General features: G+C 40.2%; 1 protein-coding gene across 3 annotated transcripts in view; it reads right to left on the minus strand.

The window, feature by feature from the left end:
- Nucleotides 1–11,316: 11,316 nt before the first annotated feature.
- The window catches only part of PTPRT (protein tyrosine phosphatase receptor type T), a 1,378,737-nt gene continuing 1,364,092 nt past the window's right edge, over nucleotides 11,317–25,961 (minus strand). For all 3 annotated transcript variants that reach the window (XM_074211996.1, XM_074211997.1, XM_074211998.1), the window contains one exon: nucleotides 11,317–25,404. In XM_074211996.1, coding sequence (XP_074068097.1) covers nucleotides 25,351–25,404 — 54 coding nt within the window. In that variant the 3' untranslated portion in view covers nucleotides 11,317–25,350. The remainder of the gene's footprint in view (nucleotides 25,405–25,961) is intronic.

Consider the following 25,961-nt stretch of genomic DNA (forward strand, 5'->3'; position numbering starts at 1 on the left):
TGTAATTTATCTGGACAGCTTGGGTCCAGATTGCAAAGCACTTTAAATGCTGAAAGAGGAGCTTGAATTTTATCCTACAGGCAATAGGGAACCATAGAAGTTTCTCAGGCAAGGGAAGCAGTGTTATTATTATTCCCATTTCACAGGGTGAGGAAATTAAGACACAGGGAGGCTAATGACTTGCCCGGTAAGTGTCAAAGACTAGATTTGAACTCAGGTTTTTCTTACTCCTGGCCAAGAGTGCTATCCATTGTATTAATAGACTGCCTCATAAGGATGTTTTTGGCTCTCTGTTGAGCAAAGAATCTGGTATATCCAATATTTCATATTCTCCTCTCCCTCTCCCTTCCCCTCCCCTCCCCCTCCCCCCCCTCCCTTTCCCTCCCCCTCCTTTCTTTCTTCTTTTTAGAGGCAATTAGGATTAAGTGACTTGCCCCAGGTCACACAGCTAGTCCATTGTTTGAGGTCATATTTGAATTCAGTTCCTCCAGACTCTCATTCTATTTCTTAATTTTCTTCCTTCATCACTGGGTCCTGGAAGATCAGAAAAGCAGGAAAAGGTTCACAAATATCCCCCAAATGTCTTATTTTGTCCAGGGCTACTGTTTGTTCTCATCATCTCTGGATAATGTCTTGGAGAAGATTCTGTTCTGACCTTATCCAAAAACAAAGAGGATGTTTGCATTAGAAAGTCACTTACCCTGGAGCCCATCAACTGGTGGGTCTAGATGTCCTCACCAATGCTTATATTTCACATTGCCTACTGAAGATTTAATTATATCAAAAAACAAAATGAGCTGAGGTTATTCTGACCTGAGATGTGCTTTTACAAGCCAATCAAGGTATTTTTTCTCAAGGTACTTAACTGATGAATTGTCTTATCAAGGGCACTCTGGTTGAGGCCTGGAGAACAAACCTGTAATTTCTATTGTAGCAAGCTGGAGCAGAGCAGAAGGTTTTCTGAACTTCTTGGGTCTAATTGGGTATTATAAAAACTCACTTCCAGCATCTCTGTTTTTGTGACCCTGGGCAGGTCCAAGTGATGCACAAATAGTGTCCTTGAATGGAATGAGTATGTGATATAACTAAGGGGCAGTGGACAGAGCCTTAGATGCCATTTAAGTTCATTCTCTGACACTAGTGAGTTCACATTGTTTTATCTCTCTGATTTAACCACAACATGGATACAAAATCATAAATCTAGGAGTAATTCCAGATCACCCACCTTTTTTTTTTTTAACAGAAGAGGAAAACTGAGGCCCAGAGAAGTTGAGGCTTGCTCAAGATCACACAAGGGGTATGTTTCAAAAAAAAAGAGATTTGAACCCTGGTCTTCTGACTCCAGAGTCAGTACTTTTCCCACTGTACCATGGACCCTCTCACATGCTGGCTGTTTTTTTTTTGAAGTATCTTTGTCCTGTATGATACCCACAGGGATCTCAGTCTGACTAGTTGGGAATATTTTTTGAATACCAGCTCGTAGCTCAGCATCTTGGGACCAAAGAAATGGGATACTAGAAGGGAATATATGTGTGTATGTATGCATATAAAGTAATGGAGAGATCCAGATACATAGATATATCCAGGGTATGTGTAAATATACATATGCGCATTATATACATATATACACATAGAGATTGGGAGATAAGAAATATAGATATAGAGATATTATACAGATATACAGAGATATAGATATATACAGATCTATGTGTATAATGTACATATGCATAGACATCCATGCATATGTATACATTTATAAACATATATAGATCCAGACATATAGATATGTATGTGTGTATATACTTTTCCTATAACTAAGCCACACTTTGTCCTCCTTGCTTCATCAGCTTCTGTGATTTGGAATTCCAGCAGCCCACCCAATCCTCTGTGTCCTCCTTCCTTTTCACATTTGGACTCCCTGAGGGAAGGTTAACATGACAATGCCCACAAGGTCCACTGCTTGTCTTCTTCTCCCTCCTCCTTTTGTTGTTCCAGTCTAAGGTGTTCTTCACAGAGACAGAGGTTGGGAGCAGAAGTCAGCTCCTATCCCCATCTCTGCCAAAATCTCTCCCTCTTCCTTCATATTTAATTACTGCCACAAGGAGACTAAGGATCTTTTCTGTATCATAGGCATCTTTACTCAGCACAGGTAAGAATATACCACAGTGAGCAGGATCTGATGGGATTAAAAAACTGTATATTTATGAAAAGCTCATATTAAAACATGTCCCTTATGTTGCCCCTGCCCCCAGACTGTGTCCAGCCGGATGTCCATTTGTCTAACTCTAGTTTCCATTCTGAGTGCTGGGGCCCCATGGGAGAGTCAGGAAAAGTCAAATCATAGAATTTAGAACTGGAAGGAATCTTAAAGCTTAGGCTCATATAGGACTCTAGAACTAAAACTTTAAGTGACTTTGAGAATATCATTTTAAGCATTATGCCCAAATTAACCATAAAGGACATAGGAAGAAAGATGCTATCTCCATCTAGAGAAAGAACTGATGAAGTATTTTTACAAATATATGCCTATTTGTAACTAATGGTCACCATCTCTCTAGAGTGGGGGGGGGAGGGAAGGAAAAAGAAAAGAAAAAAGAAATTTATATGATGGCTATATATTTGTTTTGTTTTTTAGGTTTTTTTGTAAGGCAAATGGAGTTAAGTGGCTTGCCCAAGGCCACACAGCTAGGTAATTATTAAGTGTCTGAGACCGGATTTGAACCCAGGAACTCCTGACTCCAGAGCTGGTGCTTTATCCACTATGCCACCTAGCCACCCCGATGGCTATATATTTTTTAAAAAAGAACAGCAAGTTATATGTAATAGATTTGCAGTTTCATGTGTAATCATTTTTTTTTAAAGTATACTCTATTATGGAATTGCTTGTGTTATTACATAAATTAAAAATAAATTTAAAAAGTAGGAGTGATAGGGGAGGCTAGGTGGCATAGTGGATAAAGCACCAGCCTTGGAGTCAGGAGTACCTGGGTTCAAATCCAATCTCAGACACTTATTAAGTACCTAGCTGTGTGGCCTTGGGCAAGCCACTTAACCCCATTTGCCTTGCAAAAACCCTAAAAAAAAAAAAAAAGTAGGAGTGACTACAAAGATCACCTAGCTCAAACCTTATATTTTATAGATAAAGAACCTGAGCCCCAGAGAGATCACATTCTCAGAGATACCCACAAAGCAACAAAACCCATACTTAAAGTCAGTTTGTCTGACACCAGATCCAGTTATTATTCACCCCCTACACCATGTTGACCATCCAACTCCCTCATGACATAGATGGGGAAACTGAGGATCAGAGAAGGAAGGGATTTGCTTGAAGTCATCCAGTTAGTTTCTGGCACTGGATACAGTCTCCTTCCATCACTTAGTTCTCTGCCTTTCTTTTTCCAGTAAGATCTACTCCAGATGGAACTATCTCATTCACCAGAGCCTTGGGGCCTAGGCTTAAAACCAATGATACTTAAGTTTTCCTATTGCCCCAGTGAGGAGTGTCTAGGAGAGGCAGGCAGGGGGCAAACATCACATAATTGCATTAGGAAGCCAGGCAGCTCTCTCCTTCAGCATATGATTTGGTTCCTCAGATGCAAGGTTTCTCTTGGGGCTCCTGGTGCTTCTGTAGTTCGGTGAGCAATTGCATCTGGTAACAGCTCCCAAGTCCCCACTCAGGTTTCCAGGCCCTATCAGCCCCCTGATGTTGCAGATGAGATGGGAACTGAGAGAATCATTCCACACACTTGAAGCAGCAGCAAGAAAGACTGGCTAATTAAAAGGAAAGGACTCAGCTCCCCCATCAGAAAAAGTCTGGTCCTGAGAGGGGTAGGGGAAGAGCTTTCTCTTAGCTAAATGACTTCCTAAATGAACTTAGACTCTGTGCTAACCTTGGACATTTTGCTTTTCCAGGTCTCAGTTTCCTCTTCTATAAAATGAAGAAAAGAGAATTTCATGTGACTGTTATTAAATGAAATTATCTGAGACTTTCCCTTGGACTTCCAGTCTCTCACTTGTTGTGTGATCTTGGCTAAGTCATGCCCTCCCACACATAGCTTCAGTTTCCTTATCTGTAAAATGAAAGAGGTGGCTTGGATGATCTCTGCAGATCCTGCCAGCTCTGCCATTCAATGATATCTTGTGCCATGTGATTGGAAAATGAAGAGTATGAGTACTGGAAGGGGCTTAGAGACCACATAGCCAGTCCTGCAAAATATCAAAGATATTCTGGCAAAAGGAGGATAAATGTGGGAATCAAACTGACTCCAAAGCTTTAGGCAATCAGGTATTTAATGTCTGCTTAATTTCCCCACTTTGAAAAGACTCTCAGTTAAGCTTATATTACAGTTACTAGATTTTCATAGCCCATCAGAGCTGGAGCAGAAGAATGGAGGTTCTTAGAGGCTATCTTGTCCAGCCCTCCTCATTTTCAAAGGAGTAAACTAAGGACCCAGGGATATTCAGCAAGTTTATGGTTTGTTGACTCCTAGATTAGGGCTCATTCTACTACATCATGTTGCTTTTGATAGAGTTAAAGGCTATTCCCCTAGCCCACCCTGCTGTGGTCCTTGAGTTGATCTGGTCTGAAGCTGCTGGCATCTATACAGAATTTAAATGACAAGGCTCCCTGTGAGGGCCACATGCCTGCTATCAGTTCCATTCTACTTCTGTCTCAAAACAGTGATGAGTGCCTCATTACAAGAAGTATTCTAGCAGAGGAGTCGATGACCCCTGTCAAGGATACTTGTGCTTAGAATGGGAGATTGGACTAGTCAGGTGACCTCTGAGGAGATCTGAGAGTATGAGCCCAGCAAAGACCTGCCATCTGTCCCCATGCTGCCCACACAGATGGGCAGGGCCTTCAGGAAGATGCTCATGATTCATTTGCTATTCTTTTTATTTTTTTCCTGATTCACTGAAAAAAATGGCCTCTTAGGAGGCAAACCTCAGAGTGGATTGGTTTGGTTTGAGGAGATGCTTCTTTGGAATCCTAACACTGTTACCCTCTCAGAAAAATGACAGTCATCACAAGGTTACATTTGGTGTTCAACCTAATGCTATAGCTAGTGGGGATGAGTGAATCAGGTGGGGAACTTTGAAAGGTGAGGAAATGTAGGCATGTTTATGCGTAGCCAGGTACAATAGAAAGGGAACAGAAACAGGCTCTAAAATATCTTATAAAAGCAGCATCAATGTCTGAAATATCAAGTGTCTGCAGAAGGCTGGATATTTATAGTTATCACATAGTGACAATGTTGGATCATAGAGATCCTTTATCAGAATTTTCCTAGTTGTTATCAACATGATCATTGTCATTATTAATCATCAATCAGCATTTAGTATGTGTCTTTGATGTGCTAGGAGGGGCAGCCAGGTGGCATAGTGGATGGGTCACTAACCCTGGAGTCAGGAAGATTTAAAATCCAACCTCAGCTACTTACTAGCTATGTGACCTAGGCAAGCCCCTTAACCTTGTTTGCCTCAGTTTCCTCATCTGTAAAATGATCTAGAGAAGGAAATGGCAAACCACTGTAATATCTTCGCCAAGAAAATGGGGTCATGAAGGGTCATGAAGAATCATGACTGAAATGCCTAAACAGTATATGCAAAGACATCATTCTAAGGTCTAGGAATAAGAAACAACCTCTCAAATAGTTCTGCTTTTAAGGATCCCATAATCTAATGGGGAGATAACATGTAAACAACTATCTACATAAAAGCTATAAACAGGATACATGGAGGGTATCTCAGAGGGAAAGCTCTAATATTGGGGAGAAACAGCAAAGGCCTCTTTGAAGAAGGCAGAATTTTAACTGAGATTTCTTGAAAGCCAGGAGGCTTAACCAATGCAGCTGAGGAGGGAGAACAGTTTGGGCCTGGAGGACATGGAGTTGGGAGATCACTTTTATGTGTGGGGAAAAACAAGATGAGTCTTGATGGACTTCTTTAGAGTAAGTGGAAGGGGAGAAAGTGTAAGAAGACCGGAAAGCTAGGAAAGGGGATTGTGAAGTGCTTTGGAAGTCAAACAGAGGTGGGTCAGCTAGAGGATGGTGCCCTGGAGTCAGGAGGGCCTGAGTTTTCAGGTCCAGCCTTAGACACTTAAAAATTACCTATCTGTGTGACCTTGGGTAAGTCACTGAACCCCGTTGTCTTAAATAAATTTAAAAAATCAAATAGAGGGTTTGATATTGGACCATGGTGGTAATAGAGAGCCACTGGAATTTACTTAGTAAGGGTGGGGTTGATAGGGTCACAGACTTAAGTTGCAGGATCAGCTGAATGGAGAATGGATTAGGGTAGATAAGAGACTTGAGGCTGGGAAACAAAAAATTTTGTTGTTCAGATATTCAGTCATGACTGAACAACTATAGCATTATAGAAATGACTGAACAACATAGTACACCAAGCCCTTCTATTTTCCACTATCTCCCAAAGTCTATCCAAGTTCATAGGGAGACTAATCAGAATGCAAGTGAAACAGACCATGTGTTGGGAAGATGATGGTATACTTAAGTGGTGGCTGTGTGAGTGGAATGAAGGGGATACATACTGAAGGAATTTGTGAAGGTAGAAACAAGACTTGCCAACTGATAGGATCTGTGAGGTGAGTGCAAGTGAGGAGTCAAGTATGTCAAGGATAATACCAACATTCGGAGCCCAGGTGACTGGGAAGGTGGCAGTGCCCTTGAGAGTAAATGGGGAAATTCAGAAGAAGGCAAAGGTAATGGCTTCTATTTTGGATATGTTGAGTTTTAGATGTTTACAGGATTTCTAGCTGTGGATATCTAGTAGATAGTGATACAAAATTAGTGGTCAAAAAAAAGGTTAGGGATAGATAAATAAATCTGAGAATCATTTCCATAGAGATGACAATTAAATCCATGAGAGTTTGTGGGACCATAAAGTTTTCATTTCCAATAGGATTGGAAAGATAAAGGGCTTTGGAATTCACTCTTTAGGGGTTCCCATGGTGAGTAGGTATGACTCAGATTAAGATTCAGGAAGGAGATTGACAAAGAAGAAACAAGAGAGAAGAGTATCTTGAAAGCCTAGAGAAGAGAATATCAAGGAGAAGGGGATGGTCAAAGATTTGGACAAATAAAAATGAATAAAGATTAAGAAAAGGATATTAGATTTGGCAATTGAGATTTTTGGTAACTATGAGGAAAGTAGTTTCAGTTGAATGATGAAATCAGAAGTCAAAGTGAAGAGGAAATAGAGACACTGATTATAGATAGCTATCTAAAGGGGTTTAACCATGAAAGGGGGGAGAAATATAGAACTGTAGATAGTAGGATTGGATGATTAGATCAATTTCAACAATTGAGGGTCTTTTGAAGATGGGGAAAATGTGGGCATGTTTGTAGGCAGCAGGCAACATTAGGTAGAGAGATACTGAAGATTACTGAGATAGAATGATAGAGGAGGAAATCTGTTGGAGAAGATGGGATGCAATGAGATCAGGGATGTTTGTAGAGGGATTTGCAGTGTCAAGAAGAAAAAGCACATTTTCATTTTAAAAGAGTGATAGTAGGAAGTGGATCTGAAGGATGAGATTGGCTCACCATCCCCAGAGTGGGAGCCCTTTGTTTCAGTTATAGAAATCTTAGTATACTCAATAGATGTGTGAGGTGACTTCAAGTGAAGAATCAATGATAACACCATGGTTTCAAGTCCAGGTGACCAAGAGGATGGTGATGACCTTGACAGTGATAAGAAAATTCATAAGAGGGAGCAAGACCTGGGGAATAGAAGGTCTAGAAAAGACCTTAGAATACAGAATATCAGGGCTAAACCTTAAAGCAAAGAAAGTCAGGACTGGGAGGAATCTAGAATACCAAAAGTCAGAATTAGTTAGAATGTGTAGAATATGAAAACCAGAAGGGGGCCTTAGTACACAGATTATAGAATGTGGATCTGGAAGGGACCTCAAGACATATAGTATAGAATGCCAGAATCTGAAGTGACCTTAGAACAGCATAGAATACTAAGAGGTAGAAAGATTCTTAGAATATAGAATATGAAAGCTAAAAGGGACTTTGGAATATAAAAAACAGAATGTCTGAGTTGGAAAGGGCTCTTTAAAACATGTTGTGTAATCTTATAATTTTACAGATATGACTCCTGGAAGCCTGGGACATTTGGAAGATATTTGGATGGGCAGGCATTTCAAGAGTCAGTTATTTGAATTCAAGTGAACTTCTGCAAAGGGGTATTGAAGCAGGGAAGGTGATGTAGCCATGGTGGATATGCTAAAAAATCTATGCAGGACTGGGATAGCCTTTTCAAACTGGGAGCAGAGTTAAATCATGTGACCATTGCCTCACCTAAAGACCCCAGGGGAGATTGTGAAACTCAAAGTGTGACTGGACAGGATTGAGGCTATCAAACCAGAGGAGATTGGGTGCCATTAAGATGTCATCAAGTGGCCTGCAGAACTATTTACATTGGATCTCAGACACCTTCCTTTCCCCTTCTCCATATGTAGCTGTGGAATGATTTTCCATTTAATTTCCTACTATTGCCTACAATTTTATCCTCCATCCAGAGAAGGGAGGGGGAGTAAAGAGAGGAGAAGTCATTTCAAATTTCTTGCTGGCTGTAGCCTCAGGCAGCCAGCATTGCAAATAAACTGTGTTCTAATTATCTACAATAATTTCTTTGCTATAGTAATAATGCTATTAAAACTTGATGGTCACCAACCAAAATGGCTTGGTTGATGAAGGTAAGGAGTGAAACTGAGAAAAAGGGGGAAACTTAAAATTTACTCAGGGATCTAAATAATGAGTTGCCATTGATCCTTAGTGAAAGATGGGTAAATAAGTGGAGACCCCAGGTCATGGAGGAGGTCATGTAAATACTTACATCCTCTAGATCTAGGAATTATTTATTAAGAATATTTTTATAAGTATTTCAATTCAATTGGTTTCTTTTGAAATCCTGCATATTTAATGCATTTTAAAACATCATTTGGAGGAGTTTATAGGCTTCCCCAAACTGCCAATGACACAAAATGGCAACAATCCTTGCTTTTAGACCTACAGTTATAGAGACAGTCAAAAAAAATGGAAGTGCTGTGGGGAAAACAGCTTCTTTTCCCCTGGAGAGGAACCTTGGGCTGCTAGAAATTCTAGAATAATTTTGTTGGTTCTAGGATGGGGAGATGAAGTTCTCTCCATCTGTGTGAAGTGAGACAGGCTACTCATTGCTTGATTTCAGTGTTTGGAGATAAAAGGATGCCTAGCCTTGCTCTGTCCTGCCCCCTGGTGACTAGTCCGAAGAAACTAAGACCTAGAGAGGGCAAGTAGTTATTTCAATAAAGTCAACTTTGGGACTAGACCTCTGCAAGTCCCTTGCTTGCTACTATGGCTACACTTTGCTGCTTCTTTAGACCATTTTCCTGAGTCATTCAGGCACAGAGCAGCTTCCATGTGGGTGTTCCAGATGATCTCTCTAACTAGTGACACTTTCAGAAAAGCAAGTCACGGTGCACTGCTCTGGAATCCAATTTCTCCAAAGTGACAAGGTCTTAGATGCCAGCATGCCCAGCTTGGAGGAAATTGTTCAGTGACATCTCTGTCTCTGCTGACTGAGCAGTCACCAATGGAAACCAGAGATTGAGGCTCAGGCACAAAGCTGGGCCCCCAAGGGGAAAATCAGCCAGTTGGCAAATGTCGAAGTTTTGTACTATGAACTGGAGTTGGGATGAAGACAGGATTCAGAAATAACAGAATTACAATGAACTTTCTTTGCTCTGAGTGATATCTTCCTTCTGCTTTTTCCCCCTCAAAATAAGCCCAAAATTTGCTCCATTATGCACACTGGAAAGGCTGTAATTTCCATGTAAAATATTCTTATAAGGATACAGAATGTTAATTCCTGATCAAATTCCAGAAAATAGAATTTCATCATAATTTACAGTCTTATTCTAACACAAGTATACTCATGTATATATATACCTGTATAGGCTCATGGATTTTTGAAATTCCTGGCTTTTTGGCCTGGACCTGTAATGTCATTGTTCTAAGGTACTTCCAAGGTAAGGGAATTCCCTCTGCTATTCAAGGTCAGCAAGGTCTTTCGTAACTGAGAGTCTCTAAGCATTGCCTGGGGGCACTGAGCAGTTGTGACCTATTCAAGGTCACACAGATGGTATGTGTTTCATACAGGTAATACTTGCCTCTAGGTCTTCCTAACACCAAAGCCAACTCTCTTGCTAGTATACCAAATACACATCCTTAAATTAATCTAATGATTATATAGAATTTGCCTCAAATAGTGAATGAAAAACCATGAGGATTGGAGATACTTATATCTCTCAATAACTTTATCTAGACTATTTGTGCATTATGTGTGTGTGTGTGTGTGTGTGACAGTTTATTTGTTCTGTAAGAGTTTAAACTCAGTTTTAACTAGAGAAGGAAAAACAGACAGGGAGGAAGGACTAGAGAGGAATAGGAGAGAAAGGGAAGAAGAAAGGGAAGGAGGAGGAGAGAGAAAAGGTAAAGAAATCTAGAAGGTAGGAAAGGGAAGAGAGAAAGGGAAAGAGGAAGGAGAGATAGATGGGGAGAAAAAGGGAAAAATAGAGAGGGCAGAAATGGAGGGAGGGAGAGAGCGAGTGAGCAAAGGAGAGAGCAATAGGGAAAGAGAGATCAAGTGCATAAGAGGATTTAGGGCATATTAGAGCCTTAGTCAGGAAATTTTATGATAGGGAAAGTATGATGATTCATCCCAGGGGCAAGGAGCACAAAGTATGCCATCACTTGAGGGATAAAGGAACAGTCCACCATCTTATAAAAGGGAGTCTCTAATATACTATCATGGGGCTGCCTTGTGTAGTATTGAAGAATCAAGACAGGCTCAGGGATGAACTCATAGCAACCCATCATGTATAACAGTTTCTTATTCAGTTCTTGCTAACTAGGTGCTAAGATCTCTTGTTGCTATTGCAGCTGAAGGACTATTAGTGCCCTCTAAATTTGGCACTCCCCAAATCTGGACAAACCTCAAGTCATCCCACCCTAGTTTTGGTCCATGACGACTGCAGAAAATCATGAGGAATGACTATTTTGACATTTTTGGTCATTATGGACAGCCTATTATTTAGAGCTAGTTGGGAGCTATTGTCAGGGAGCAAAAGTAGTAATGCTGCAGGCAGTTCCTCTGATTTTCTTTCCAAGACATTTTGTGAATGCTTTCTCAGTGACAATAAGACACCAATGCAAATCTCCTAGGAAAACATGAATCTTAGGATCACAGATTTAATTGTATGGATTTGCAACACAGCTCATATTACAAACATTGTCTGAGAACATTTACAAGAATAAATAAGATGAACTTGCAGTTGTAAAAAAAAAGAAAGAAAAAAATTACACTTCACTGTACAGTCAAAAAATAGATCTGATAATCCTTGACCTGGCAGTATATACCTTCCTTTTCTTGAGCTCAAAAGGAATAAACCCACTGACTGCACACTTCTGACATTTTTTGTGTTGAATTTTTAGTATCCATGTTTCATACATGCTTTATCTATCGAACACCCAAACTATGCACATGTGAATCACTGTGATTCTGGGTGGATGTTGTGGATAGTGAGGAAATTTTGTTCTCATGTTAAACACACTGCTCCAAGTGGGTCAAATCTTTGTAACCAAGGAACTCCTAGGGAAATCTAGGAGACCAGGGTCCAGTGAAGAAAACACAGAAGAAGGTCTTTATTTCAAGTCAGTCATTAGCAATTCTAGTAAGGGGGGGGGGGGAGTGTGCAGGAAAATGCCTTTATATCTTATCACCATTCTTGGTTAGGCTGAGCTAACCTGGGTACTGAACTATATATGTGGTGGCAGTGGTAGGGCAGTCACAGTGGTGGGTTGGCCAAAACAGATAGGGGAGAGCATGGGCCAGCTAAGTTGGTCTGATGCAGGGAGTTGTTTTTGCTCCCTCCATGCCTTTTTCTTAGATCTGCCAAGAAAAAGCTCAGGGGCTGGAGATAGAGAGGTCAGAAGCTGGGCTTTCATCTCAGAGGCAGTGTGCTTTGAGATGAAAGCTTTGAAAGGAGGAGGAAAAGCCTTGAAGGTGAGTAATCCTTTCAAGAGGAGATGCATAGGTGGGAATCCAGGGCTATTCAGTAATTAACAAAGGAGCTGTCCAGCAGTCTGGGAAGCTGTTCTTGGGGCAAGTGCTTTCATTTCTTTGAGAGTTATTTTAATCACTTGAAAAAATAGGGATGAAAATGCCTGCACTATATCCTTCTTAAGGTTGTTTCTAGGAAAGTATATGGAAAATGTAAAAGTACAAAGGACACATGTGAGGTATTCATCTTCCTTCGGCTTAGGGAACATAGATCTTCTTTCCTTTAGAAAGTCCAGGTAAAGGATTCAGATGTATGAAGTCTTGTGGAAAATTAGGAAGATGACATTTCACCACTAAGACTCTAGATACCCACACAAGTGAAAATGTCTTTGTACAATCCCCAAGTTCATTTCATAGAGTCATAGAACTTATGAATTGATAGGGCATTCAGAGCTCATCTTGGTCAACCCATGCCCTCAAATGAATCCCTAATATAACACTCTCAAACTGTCCACTTTTAAAGACTTCCAGTGAGAGATATCTATTACCTCCTCAGGCAGTCCATTCTCCTTGTCTTATAAAAGAGGTGATGTGGTTCAGTAGAATGGGCACTGGACTTGGAATAATGAACTTGAAGTCATGGGATTTAAGTTTAAATTGTTGGCTTTGCCATTTATTATCTATGTAATTCTAATCAAATCACTTCCTTTTTTCCTGACCTCAGTTTTCTCATCTGTAAAGTGAGGGGATTTGATTGGATGCCCCCTAAGGTTGCTTCTAGCTTTAAAACTATGATGCTTTCCTGTAATCCTTTAAGTCTAAATTTGTCTTTCTGAAATTTTCAACCCATATCTCTACCTCTGTCCTCTTGCACAGTATAAATATCCTTTATCTTCCACATGGCATCCTTTCAAAATTTCAAAATAACTACTCTGTCACCTCTGAGTCTTCTCTTCTCCAGGGAAGATTTGGATGGAGTAAGATTTTATCAGTTTGGGTTCCAAATGGGGAACTAGGTCTTTTACACAAAACACACCAGAATCATAGGTTTGGGATATGAGTACTAACTACTCTGAAACAGGGGTGATGATAGCTTAAGAACCCACATGTACTTACCTTTCCTGTTCCCTGTCTTGCTGGGTCCTCTAGGAAGTTTACCAGAAATTAGATTCATACACAATGTTCTTTCTCCCATCTTTGTCCCATCTGGAATGACCTCTCAAGAGCACCTCTTGTAATCTCTAGCTTTCTTCAAATTTCCATTAAAGTACTACCATCTTCATAAGACCTTACTTAATCTCCCCAGTTATCAGTGTCTCCCAATCATTCTGTATTTAGCCTTTGTATATTTTGTATGTATGTATATATATTTATATCTATACTTTGTTTCTCCTCAGTGGGAGAGGAAAAGTCTCTGCTTTATTTTTGTCTTTTCTTCCTAGGGTCTAGCACAAAGCTTGGAACAATGTAGGTGTGAACCTTTATCTTTTTATCTATCAGCTACTTCATTTATCCACTGGCATTGAGGTCTACCATGTACTGTGGCTTAGAATCTCAGCCCTAGACACCCTACCCACCACTACACACTTCAAGACATAAAGAGTTGTTTATTCCAACAGCCACAGTGTTAGTCACATAATACGCATTGAATAAATGCTTTTTGACTGATTTCTGCAGAATTTTCTAAAATACTATTTTCAGTTACCTGTGCTAGACTGAAGCAAAGTTCCCTCTCTCAAATGAGTATCATCAACAATCCTTGCTTCTGAAAATTTATTAGCATAAGAACTAACATCTGTCTTCCTAGTGCCATGGTGCAAGGGGAAAGTATGCCAGACTGGTTTAGATTGGAATCAGAAGACATAGGTTCAAATTCCATTTGAGATATTTCAAACTCAACATGTCCAAAATAGAATTCATTGACTTTCCTCTCAAACCTACCCCCTTTCAGACTTAAATTCTGTCAAAAGCATCACCATTCTTTGTGGGTTTGTAACCTTGGCAGCAACCTTGAAGGCACATTCTATCTCACCTCACAAAAACCAAATAATTGCCAGATCTTGCTTTCTGTATACTTAGCAACATCTTTTAAATCTAATTGCTTCTCTCAATTCCCTTGCTGCTACCTTAGTCCATCTTACCTATATTATTGCAGCAGTCTCTTCACTGGCCTCCCTGCCTCTTATTTCTCTCCCCTTCTGTCCATCATCCACATGGATTCCAAAGTGACTTTCCTTAAGTGCAGATGTGACCATGTCTGTTCCCTACTCAATAAACTCCCTATTGGATCCCTATTGCCTCCATGATCAAATTTAAATTCCTGTTTTGGTACTGAAACCCTTCACAATTTGGGCCCAACCTATTTTTTCAGTCTCACTATACACTCTCCTTTTAGCATATTCTGTGATCCAACTAAACTGACCTTTTCTCTGTCCGTTATATAGAGTACTTTATCTCCTCCCCATTCCTGAAATGTACTCCTAGCTCATCTCCACTTCACAGAATCCCATCCTTCAAGAAGATACCATCTTCTACTGAAGGTCTTTGTGATAGTGGCCCTCTCTAAAATGATCTTGTTTTTAAACAGTTTGTATTATTTGTATTTATCCTCCTTAGATTTATTCTTTGTATGGTTAGATTTATTAATTAGAGTAGAAGCTCCCTGTGGGTAAGGATTGTTTCATTCTTTGTATTTGTATAACTTAGCAGGTAGTACAACCTCTAGCACATAGCAGGGGCTTAATAAATGATTGATTAATTGATTATCATGGTTACTAGGGAAACTTATTTAACCTCTCTGGCACCCAGTATGTTCATTTTTAATGGGGGGAGGGTCTTAGTAGTATACATGGCCACTCGGGTCCTTTCCAATTTTAAATATTTGTTTCTCTTCCACTCCTACTTCTACCCCTAGCTCTTTCATTTGCCTGGGGTCAAAATTGGTGTTGAAATATGAATAGTATTAAACCATTCATAGTATTGGTTTGGATTGGGAAATTCTGCTCTTAGTAACCACAAAGTTCAGGCTTTCCGGATTTGACTTGGTGCATGGACAAAGACCAGAACAAGATATGAAGATTTGTTCTATCCCCTTTTAATGCCTTTCCCCAATCTTTTTTGTAGAACAGCAAAAGATCAAATTACTCATCACAAGGAGTCCACTCTGTTTTGTATACAAATTCCTGCTACTTTTTGTACTTAAATTCCTTCACCAAGAATACTTGTCTGGATGTTCTCAAAAGTCAGACAAGTTTCTGGGGTTCCAGAAAAGCTAGCCCCTTCCTGATTTTTTCTCTATAAGGGTCTGGCAGCCCCAACTAGTATCCACAGTGTGGGAGGGGATGAACTAGGAAGGTGTGCTTTTTTCATTGTAAAGATACATATAATTTAATAAATCCTGAACTTGGGTATAGCATTCCGGTCTGTCTCTGTTATTTTCCATCTGTGTGAACTTGGTCAAATTATTTAATATATCAATTTCCTCATTGCTAAAAATGGACCCCCATTCTAGTCCTCATAGAGTCTTAGACTTTCAGAGTTGGAGGAGAGGGCACTCAGAGGAATCCTTCTATTCCTGAACAAGGGACCATCCAGTCTTTGCCTAAAACCCCCCTAGAATGGTGAGCCCATGCTCACCTTCCCTTCCCACCCTGATTGCCCACTCTACTTTTGAATCATTGTAAACATTACAAGATTTTTCCTTTAGCCAAGCCTAACAATCTCTGCCCTGCTCATAGAAGAACTTTGAGGATCAAATAAGATTATGAATATGAAAATGTTTTAAAAATCTTAACAAGAGGCACAGGTAAAGTCTCACTAGTAGTGGTAATTCATCAACATAGCCAACTTGCATTAATCCTATCTTGGCACATGAGTGAAACAATAGTGGGGATTTTTAAATACTATTTAATATCCTGAATGTATGCAAACCAGCTTAAATTGCTCTACCTTCAAGCATAATCCTAAAGTGTTTCTGATGAGTGACCAGAGAAGTGCTGTGGACAGAATCGAAAGATAAGACACCAAAGTCTAGAGTTCTTATTCTTGTGAGCATGCCACATATGCTCTGGGTTCTAAGCTACTGTAGATGATACTCTCTCCTGCTGCCTAGACAAGGAGCATTTCTATGTGATAATGTATGTCTACAAATACTAATCTAAATCTCCAACATCTCTCTGTCCCATTAGCTACTGTTTTTCTGCTCAAATTATCTGTGGTTTACAGCCTCTGGTTACAGTAGTTTGAGGCTGCTGGCTTGATGAAGAAAAAGGCAAGGCCATGGCTTCCCTTTAGGATGAAGAGTTGGGGCTCCTTCCATAGTATTGGTTTGGGTTGAACAACTAACAGGTTGGGAGAGGATGGAATGAAGTCAAATATGCACCTAAGAGTGCTAGGCCAGGAGTCATGAGCCCAGGTTAGGTGACACAGGGAAATATCTCCTCAGCTTCTTGAGCCTCAGTTTCCTTGTTTATACAATGAATCTCTTACTACCTCCTTCACAGGACTGTCATGAAGAATTTACTTTGAAAAGAAAACAGCAATTACTACAAAAAATTAGATTCGCAAGGCCAATGAATAATTTTTTTGAGGACTATGAGTTAAATGTAGCTCCTCTATCATATCTGCAAGGGCCCAAAGTGCTATTACTAGTTTAGTTTACAAGAAGCTTAACACTAGACTGTGTGCATGTCAGGAGGTTAGGCTAAAGTGGTGGAAATTCAGGCACTATTGAAAAAATATGTGGAGAAAGTGAGTGCAAAAATAAGAAATGTCTATAAATATAAAAATGGACCCAAAGAGGAAAAATATGGCCTAACTCCCAGCAGTCAAATCTGTCCTTGCCTTTGCTCCAGTTTTCTCTTGCCTCCCCCTTCCCTCTATTAAAAGTCTACCCATCATCCTTCAAGATTCTGCTCAAATACCACATGCTCTGGAAGTCTTTCCTCAGTTTCTCTGTTGGAAGAACATTCTTTGAAACTCTCAGACGAACTTTGTGCCTCTTTTCTGGAATTCTATATTATATTATATTTCTATGAAATCTCATCTATTAGATCAGGTGTCTTAACTTAGGGACTACAAACATTGAAAAGATTGATAACTATTTCAAAATAAAATTTTTTGTATGTCTGATTTTGTGCATTTAAAAACATAATTTTGAGGAGTCCATAGACTCCAGTAGTTTGCCAAAGGGGTCAGATACCAGACATAAAAAAGTCCTTCTCACAGATAGTAAGTTCTTTGCAAACAGACTAAAGTCTATACCTTATCTATCTTTGCATCTCTCCCAGCACAAGAACACTGGGTCCTGCATAAGCATCTTGCCAGAGATGGAAGAATCCTGGATTTGGAATCTGGTTTTGCTGCTCTCTGTACAACTGTCTCAATTTTCCTCCTCTGTAAAAGGAGAGGATTTGGACACAGGATATTTAAACTTCAAATATTAGGATCCTGTCAAATTTCAAGTTTCTTTCTTTTTTTTGTAAAGGGGATGTGGTGGGATTGGACTAAAGTTGTCAATAGTTTCTTTCAGTTCTAATTTCTGTGCTTTATAAACAAATGCTTCTTGCAACACTTATTCTCATTTTCTTCTTGTATTTTTTACATTCTAGGCTTGTCTCATGGTTGCTTTTTTATCCTCTAGTCCTGTGTCCTGGTTGCAACCATTTCATGTTCCTGAGTTAGCAGCTTCTGTGTGATTTCATTTCCCCTCTTCACTTCATCTTTTACAGTCATTCTCCTTGCTTTGTTAAAGTCTTGGTCATTGCAGCAAAATGAAGCCTAGAAACAAGGAGTTATCAGTTCTTTCTCTGGGCATTACTTCTTTCCCATGGTACCTTGTCAGAGTTTTAGCATGTTTCCGAAAGGGATTTATCTCTGCTTGTAAGGTGTAGATTCACTTATACCTTTCCCCTGTCCCCACAGGTGCTATATATACAACTATCCCAGATCATTTCCATCTTTCCCTGATCCCCCCATTCTGTGCCCACTCTGCTTTCTGGAGCTATTTTCTTCTGAGATGAATTCTTTGCTCATGAATTCTGGTCTCTTCTTCATTAGGTCTTCTCTGGAAAAAAGACTTGCTACCTGTAGGAGGGACAAGGTAAGTGATCCCTTGCCTCAAGATATGCATCCAAGGATACAGACATATCTGAACTTTACCATCTGGTCTAGGAAGATCCTTAGTGAGCAAGCTTGGGTTGAGGTACTCAGGAGAGAGGAAGGGGCTTATTTGTCAAGGAAGCAGGTTCCTTCCCTCCCTCTTATTTTCCTTTATGACTTTTCTCAGATCTTATACTCTTTCTTTCTGTCACTAATGTGCAAATGGTTATTGCTCCTCTGGAAAATTTCCTATTTTGGACACTGTCTTTTCCCTCCTAAAAAGAACTACGATCTGAAACCATATCCTCTGCCTTCTAGAACAGGATGTAGTGTCAGGTAGGTGTATGAAAAGCTGATTTGGGACTGGATTTGGGCTTCCTTCCTGATATCAGTCTCAAAGATTAGGGACATATCCAAATACCACTGTTTTCCTTAATACTCAGTCATTGTTCAAGGTCTAGAAATTTATCTTAGCTTCTTTAGGAATTCATTTATAGATCTTCATGTGGGTGCAACAAATTCATTTTGTTTACTACTAATGGGGAAAATATGATTCCCTCTCTATTCTGAACACCTCTTTCATGATCTGAGGATGTTTCTATATCTAGTACTGTAGGATTTGGTGAACAAAGTCATCTAACCCTTAACAGTGTTTCTACATTGAGTTTAGCCCTCATTCTTTCAGAGTGAAGACTCCTTGCCTTCTTCCCTGGGTACCACATGTCTTTCTTCTTAGGTTCAAGTAGCATACTACAGTGGAAAAAGATCTTGAATCTAGAATGATATTATCTAAACTCCAGTCCACCCTCTGACCCTAGTTGTATTCTCTTTGGCAAGCCACTTAACCTCTTGGTCCCCAGTTTCCTCATCTGTAAAGAGAGAGGGTTGAACAGGTAGTCTCTGAGGTCCCTTCAAGTTCTTGGTCTACCCCTGCCTCTGTTATAATGACTTTTGTTCTTTTTGAGCCTCATTACCTTAATTCCCCAATAGTGAGCTCCAAAGCATGTAGGTGTAGAGGAGAGAGAGTTCTTGAATCAGAGGACCTGATTTGAACCTTGTCTCAGTTTCTTCATTGGCACAATGAGAGGACAGATGATTTCTTAGATTCCTTCTAATTTTAAAACCTATGACACTGGGGCAGATCATCAGGTATAAAGAGAATGTCTATAATTGGTCATGTGAAATCTCACAGACACATACTTGTATATTTTTAGACATAGTCTTATTTCTGGGTGTTATTTGTGTATCAAGGGACTCCAAGGATTTCTATTCTCATCTACCTCCTACCAAGGGGCTGGCTCTGCTAATGGGGTAAGCTAGCTTTGGGGTCTGGTCTCAGTAAGACCTTGCTCAATGCTGCTGGTGCTTTCTCCCTCTCAGTAGAGGCAGCAATGACATCAGAGTGACATCAAATGTTGCTCTGATGGATTTAAAAGAAAACCTTGCTCTCTTTGGAGAGTTGTATGGAGAACTCCTTATACTTGCTTTCTACCTGGATATCCTGTGTTGGGCTGGAACTTGAAGGGGAAATGATCAACTCCGGAGTGATATGGAAAAACTTTTGTCTCTCAAGAAGCTTGATTCAGAGCTGGACTAGGGAGAATGAGAGGACAGATCACTCTTTCCATGAGCACATATAATTCACAAGGACTACTTCCAAGGACAGTGACTGGGGTGAGATTCTCCTCAGGTACTCCTCACTCTTGCCAAGCTGAACAATAGCTCTCATAAATGCTTTCCTGATGCCACTTCAATCCAGTGCCTTCCCTGTAGTGATAATCTTCATTTTATCCTGACTATCTTGTTTACACATAGTTGCTTTCAGACTGTTGTCCCCATTGGGTGATGTCTTCCTTTTTTATGTCTTTTGCCTTTTTTGTAACCCCTCACCCCTACACATTGGCTGACACATAATAGATGTTTAGTGATTGATTGTTGACTTGACTCCCTTGCTTCAGAGTATTTGAGAGCATAGGATTCCCTTCTACTCTTTCAATTTTTTTTTTTTGTGGTTGCATTCCAGTCCTTTCTTAGAATGCTATCTCTCCTATCTGCATTGCTGAAGAAATATCCAGCTCTTTATTGCTTCTAAGACTTTCTACTTCCTGGGCTATAAGAAGTTTCTTCCACCTCAGATTTTCCAATATTTTTTTTGTTTTTGTTTTTGCAAAGCAATGGAGTTAAGTGGCTTGCCCAAGACCACACAACTAGGTAATTATTAAGTGTTTGAGACTGGATTTGAACTCAGGTACTCCTGATTCCAGGGCTGGTGCTTTATCCACTGTGTCACCCAGCTACCCCAAAGGCATTTTGTCTTAATCTCTCCTTTGTCTCCTATCACAACTTGGTGGGGTTCTATGATTTCTTCCAGATTGGGGGCTCCCTAAAGAGGAATACCCCTCTCTCTAGTAACCAGCATCTTCTCTACAACTTATAGAGTTGGCTTCCTAGACAAATAAATTGATTTGCCTAACACACAACTAGTATGTCAGCAGTAGAACCTGAACTCCAATCTTCTTACTCCACTCCACTTACTCTTACTTCTTACTCCACTGTACCTGTCTTATCTTGAGTTATGCTTATCTGATTATATGCACATCACATCCACTTGTACCATCCCTTATCTCACCCTTATTTCACCCTCTTCCCAGTCACCTAAGATTCCTACATTTGGGAGTTACTGAAGCTGTTTCCCTCCTCCTCCCACTTGTTCATCCTTTCTAGAAAAGAACATATCCTAGGAATTATGATAAAAGTATACCTTTCTGCACTGCTCCCTAGATGATATCCAGAGTGATATCAAAAAGCCAACTGGCTTGAAGGGCAAGAAATGATCACAAAGAGTTACAGTAGAAAGAGATCTTAAAGGATCATCTAATCCAACAATTCTTATTGTATAGAGGAAGAAACTGAAGCACCCAGAAGAAATGGGACTTATTTAATACTACATGCTAATGTATGTCAGAGTTTAGGCCCAAATCCTGATCTTCTGCCATCAAGTCCAGAGTTTTTGACATCATATTCTGATTCTTCCACTCTCTTTCTCTTACATATACATATGGGTACCCTTTCTTATACCCATGTCATATCTCTGTCTTCCTCTACCCCTCAACCTAGAAGAATGTAAACTCTTTGAGGATAGCCCCTAAAGGAACTGTGGCATCAGAAAAGAGAGACATGACAAATATATAGGTTGACATTATAAAGCCTTAATAAATCTGTGGTCTCATTGGGTTGAGTAGTTGCCTGAGGCAACTAGGTAGCACAATAGATAGAACATTTTGAGTCTAGAAGAACTGAGATCAAATGTGGGCTCAGATATTCACTAGGTTAGATAGCTCACTATCTTGGGCAAGTCACATGAATCTATGTTTGCCTTAATCCACTGGAGAAGAAAATGGCAAATCATTCCACTATCCTTACCAAGAAAACCCCATAGGAGGTCATGAAGAATCAGATGGGCCTGAGTGGCTGAACAACAGCAACAACTTCTTTCCCTGGTACAGATCTTAGCTCTTACATACCTAATCACTCTATGTTCCTCTCAAGGCCTCCAGAGGACATACTTTTTTTGACTATTTCGTGGCCACCAGGGAAGCTCAGGTGTTTTTTTTAAAATTTTTTTATCCTATGATCTTTCTATGTGAATGGTCCTCTTTGTTTTAGAACTCCAAATGTGTTTGGCAATATTTTGATAGTCACTTCTAGCACATAAGTCATAGTAATGTATTGATTTCCATTTGCATATTTTTGTATCTATTTATTTGTATATCACTTGTATTCTCTTCAGAGATGGTAGATTGTGTGTTACTAAGGAGGCACAGAAGATGGGTTCAAATTTCAGTGTTATCACTCCCTGAATAATTTTAGGCAAATCACTTAAATCTCACTTGACAAAATGAGGATTGGACTAGATGATCTTCAATATCCCTTTTAACTCTGTCCTTGTGGACCTGGGTTGTGAAGTTGAATGGGAGTTCCGGTCTGTGGGGAGCCTTTAATGGATTAGAGTTTGTTGTATGACTTTTTCCTGACTTTAGCTTTAAGTTCAGCATTAATGTTGCTCCCCTTGTTTGAACTTTTCCTCCAGCAGACTCCCCAGTCCATGGAAAAGACCCTCAAGTTAATCTCCAAACAGTAGAGTTCCTTCATGACCCCAGAGGTTCTCCTGATGGTGACAAAGCCTGGCAGAACTCCTCAACCCCCAGCCCCCAGTCTTTTTCAGAAATGTTGTACCTCAATACTGTATGTTTGATGAGAAATAAGAATGAAAAAATAAAACAAAGAACAGAAAAATGGGGAGGAAGAGGTCTAATTCAACTTGTCCATGGAATTCTACATCTAACACAGGAATCAATTAATTGTGATTGCTCAAATATATTCAAATCCTGAAAAAGTAAACCTATTTTAGGAAGTTTCCATCTCATTGGTAAGTTAAAGTGATCTATCTGGTCTAGATCTTGTCTAGATCATCTGGTCTACCCCCATCCCATTGTGCAAAGTGGGAAACTGAGGCTTAGGGAGAGGAGGGGTGGTAAATGGCAGAGCCAGGACCCAAGTCTTGTCTTGTCTTCCTGGAGGTCAAAGCTGAGAGAATTGTTGGAAAGTTGCTAAGGGTAGCCTTTTCCATGACTCCCCTAGTCCCTTAACAGCTGCTCACTTCCTCAGTGCAAGGCAATCTCTGGTTTCTTCTCTTTCCCACTCAGCCCCCATAAGAAACACATCACTTTATCCTCAATCCAGAGGACCTTCTTTAGGATCATTTCCAGGAATTTATCCCTGTCCTTATTCAGTTTGGGCAGAAGCATCACCAATGGATTAGAATTCCTCAGTTAGTACTTCTGAAAATGATCCTCATAAGCAAAAAACAATTAATGTTAGAGATGCTTCAGAGGAAACCCTGCTGCAGGAATGAATTGGGACCAGTCTGAGTTTTTAGTTCTCTCCTGGGGTATTGGTTGTGGCCACAGCCACAGACAGGCCACCCTGCTATCCTAAGACACTGAAAATCCAGATTTCCTGTACACAAGCACCTAGGGTCAGGGCTGCCCAATGGTGAATTTGATGCCCCTACCTCCTGCTGGACATCCCCAACTCCTCCATTCTGGTCCTCAGGGTCCCTTTGCTTCCCCCTCTCTCTATCCTAGCTTGATCATTGAAAAAGTTCATATTACCCATTTACATTACAGTCAGAACAGCCTCTTCCAGAGGCATCTGCCTTGAGGGTAGGGTCTATTTCATTTTGTCTCCACATGTCCAGTGCACAGCTCAGTGACTGACTTACAATAAGTGCATAAATGCGTATTTATGGATTAATCGTAGGCTTTATCTCATCTTTAAGAATAAAAGTCTTAGAACTTTAGGAAAGGAAATTTAGGTTTCAGGAAGCAGGAATGGGAAGGTGGAGGCAATAGGGAAGGAATGTAAGCCAAGAGGGGACATGGTCAATCTGGTACCTTGAGGAACATAGGTCTCCCAGTGCCCCTCTTACCTCCTTGTCATTGTGCTTTTTCAGACAGATATGCCAAAGTTAACCAATTGAAACCTTGACTAGGAAGTTTTTCTTTCCCCAGTTAGAGGATCAGGAGAATAGTATGCCAATAGCACACTACAGCTTCCTGATTCCCTAGAATCCAAGGGGGCCACCAAACTAGAAAACTGAGAGTCAGCCAGGGGAACAGCACCAGGAAGGAAAAGGAAAATGACTTTTCATTTGCAAGATACTCAAATCAGAGGCATATTGGGTTATTTGTGATCTCTTCATTTATGGCAAACAATGACATCCTCATCAGACCTCTAGTGACTTAGAAATTAAAAATTGAGATCAAGAGGTCTACTCTGTAATTGGGGTTGATCCCTTCTACCCCCTACCAGGTCAGAAAGCAAATGGACTAATGATAGTCATATTTTGTCTTTACCAAGATGGTAGTACAACATAGACCCTGCCTCCTCTGGCCTTCCCTCTACTTTGTAGTAGCTCTTTAGAAAAGAATTTTATATAAAAAGAAACAAAGCATAGCCACATTACAGATCAAAGTAACTCACCAAAACCAGCTCCTGGTGCCTGTTTGAATCTAGTCTTGCTAGGACTTACTACCCAACTTTCCAAATTCCTCATTGTCAGCTAACACAATTTCTAGTCATATCTTTCAAACATATCAATTTTTATGAGATGAGAAACTATTACATTCCACTAAGCTAAAATGAACTTTTTTTTACATTGAAAAAAATCATTTTCTTTTCAGGTACGCTGTTGAAAAATACTCTGTCCCCTTCACAGGGGGTGGCATCATCATAGAAACTCAGTGGGCCATCAGTTAGGAGTCCCCTGAAATTTCAGGGGTCAAGATGCCGGATTGGTGACAAAAGAGGCAGGCACAATCTAGGACACACAAAGAAGGACTGACAAGCTTTTGAGCATCCCCCCAAACTGACCACAAAAGCCCAGAAAATAATATCAACAGGATTCTGCATTTGGCCCTGGTTCTGTTAACAAGACAGAAAGCTGAGGTCAAAGCTTTAGGGGTGATGGCAATGGAACAGGGCCACATGCAGGTTGTGTGTGTGCAATACACTGAGGATGCACTGAAGTCTGGCACAGTGGCAGCAATGGCACATGGAGGCTTGGCCCAGTTGGGTCAGTCTAGGTCATTGGGACTGAGGGAATCCAGGGATCCAGAAGGAGAGGACAACAGACCAATGACCTTAAAGGACTTGACTCCCTTGCACATGATAAGGTATCTGTGCTCTTTATAACCACCCCCAAGGAACAGGGGTGTTGTAGAGGACACACATGCCTCCCTTCTTCCATGTATCCTCCTCCATTGAGTTTGGCTTTTCCAAAGGACAGTAATATGAGATTCACAAACTTGAAAAGAACAAAAGAAGCAAGAGCTTTGGGATCAGAAATTCCAATTGCTCCAGGTGCAGGTGAGGGAGATCCAACATGGTGCTGCAGATACAGGGCCATTAGAAAGGAGACTCTCTCCCATCTGGCCTGTAAGCTTCTTGGGATGAACAAGAGACCATTGAAGAAGCAGTAAGTGCTACAGAGGAAAGCAGGGGTCCCCAAGTCTGTGGTGTCAGGATCTGTCCAGTCTCTCACTCCTTATACCCTGGTTACTGCCTTTCAGAGAAAAGGGATTTTTGAGATACCAGAAGGTTCCCTGTTCCATTACGCTAAAATGAACTTAAGTATTCCAGTGCGACTTCGTATACAAACTTATATTGATCCTAAGAAAGGGACAAAAGGAGAGATTTGTTAACAGGGAATTTTACTTAGAAATGTTAGTAATAAACTTATAGTAGAATCACTTTACAATATTTCTAAGTAGGTAACCTATCTTTTAAGCTAAGTATAATAGATTTTCATTCACAGTCACATTTCCCCTGTTACCCAGCAATTCTAGGCTATCTAATCCCCATCTAACCTTTTCTGGCCTGTGTGCAGCCCGAAACAGAAACTAATTTTGAAATTAGTCAAATATTCTTTGAATCACCCAAACAGGGGCATTTCAGGAAATGGAATAGAAGCAAATAGAGCATTTTACATTTCAATGGTACCTTTCATGCTGACCATTTTAGAGTGAATAATCAAAATGAGCTAAGTCCTACAGTGAACCTATCTTATTAGGTGGACAAATGGAGCATTGAGGCACCAGGAATAAATAGGAATTAAATTTCATTCAGTTAGACTTCACAAATTTGAAATTGGTAAGGATTTCAGCAGGAGCTGAACTGAAATTTCCCTGAGCCCTGTCTCTGACAAAGAGGTTTGGAAAGCCAGTGAA

This window comes from Macrotis lagotis, chromosome 1 (assembly GCF_037893015.1).
Source record: "Macrotis lagotis isolate mMagLag1 chromosome 1, bilby.v1.9.chrom.fasta, whole genome shotgun sequence".
NCBI lineage: Eukaryota > Metazoa > Chordata > Mammalia > Peramelemorphia > Peramelidae > Macrotis > Macrotis lagotis.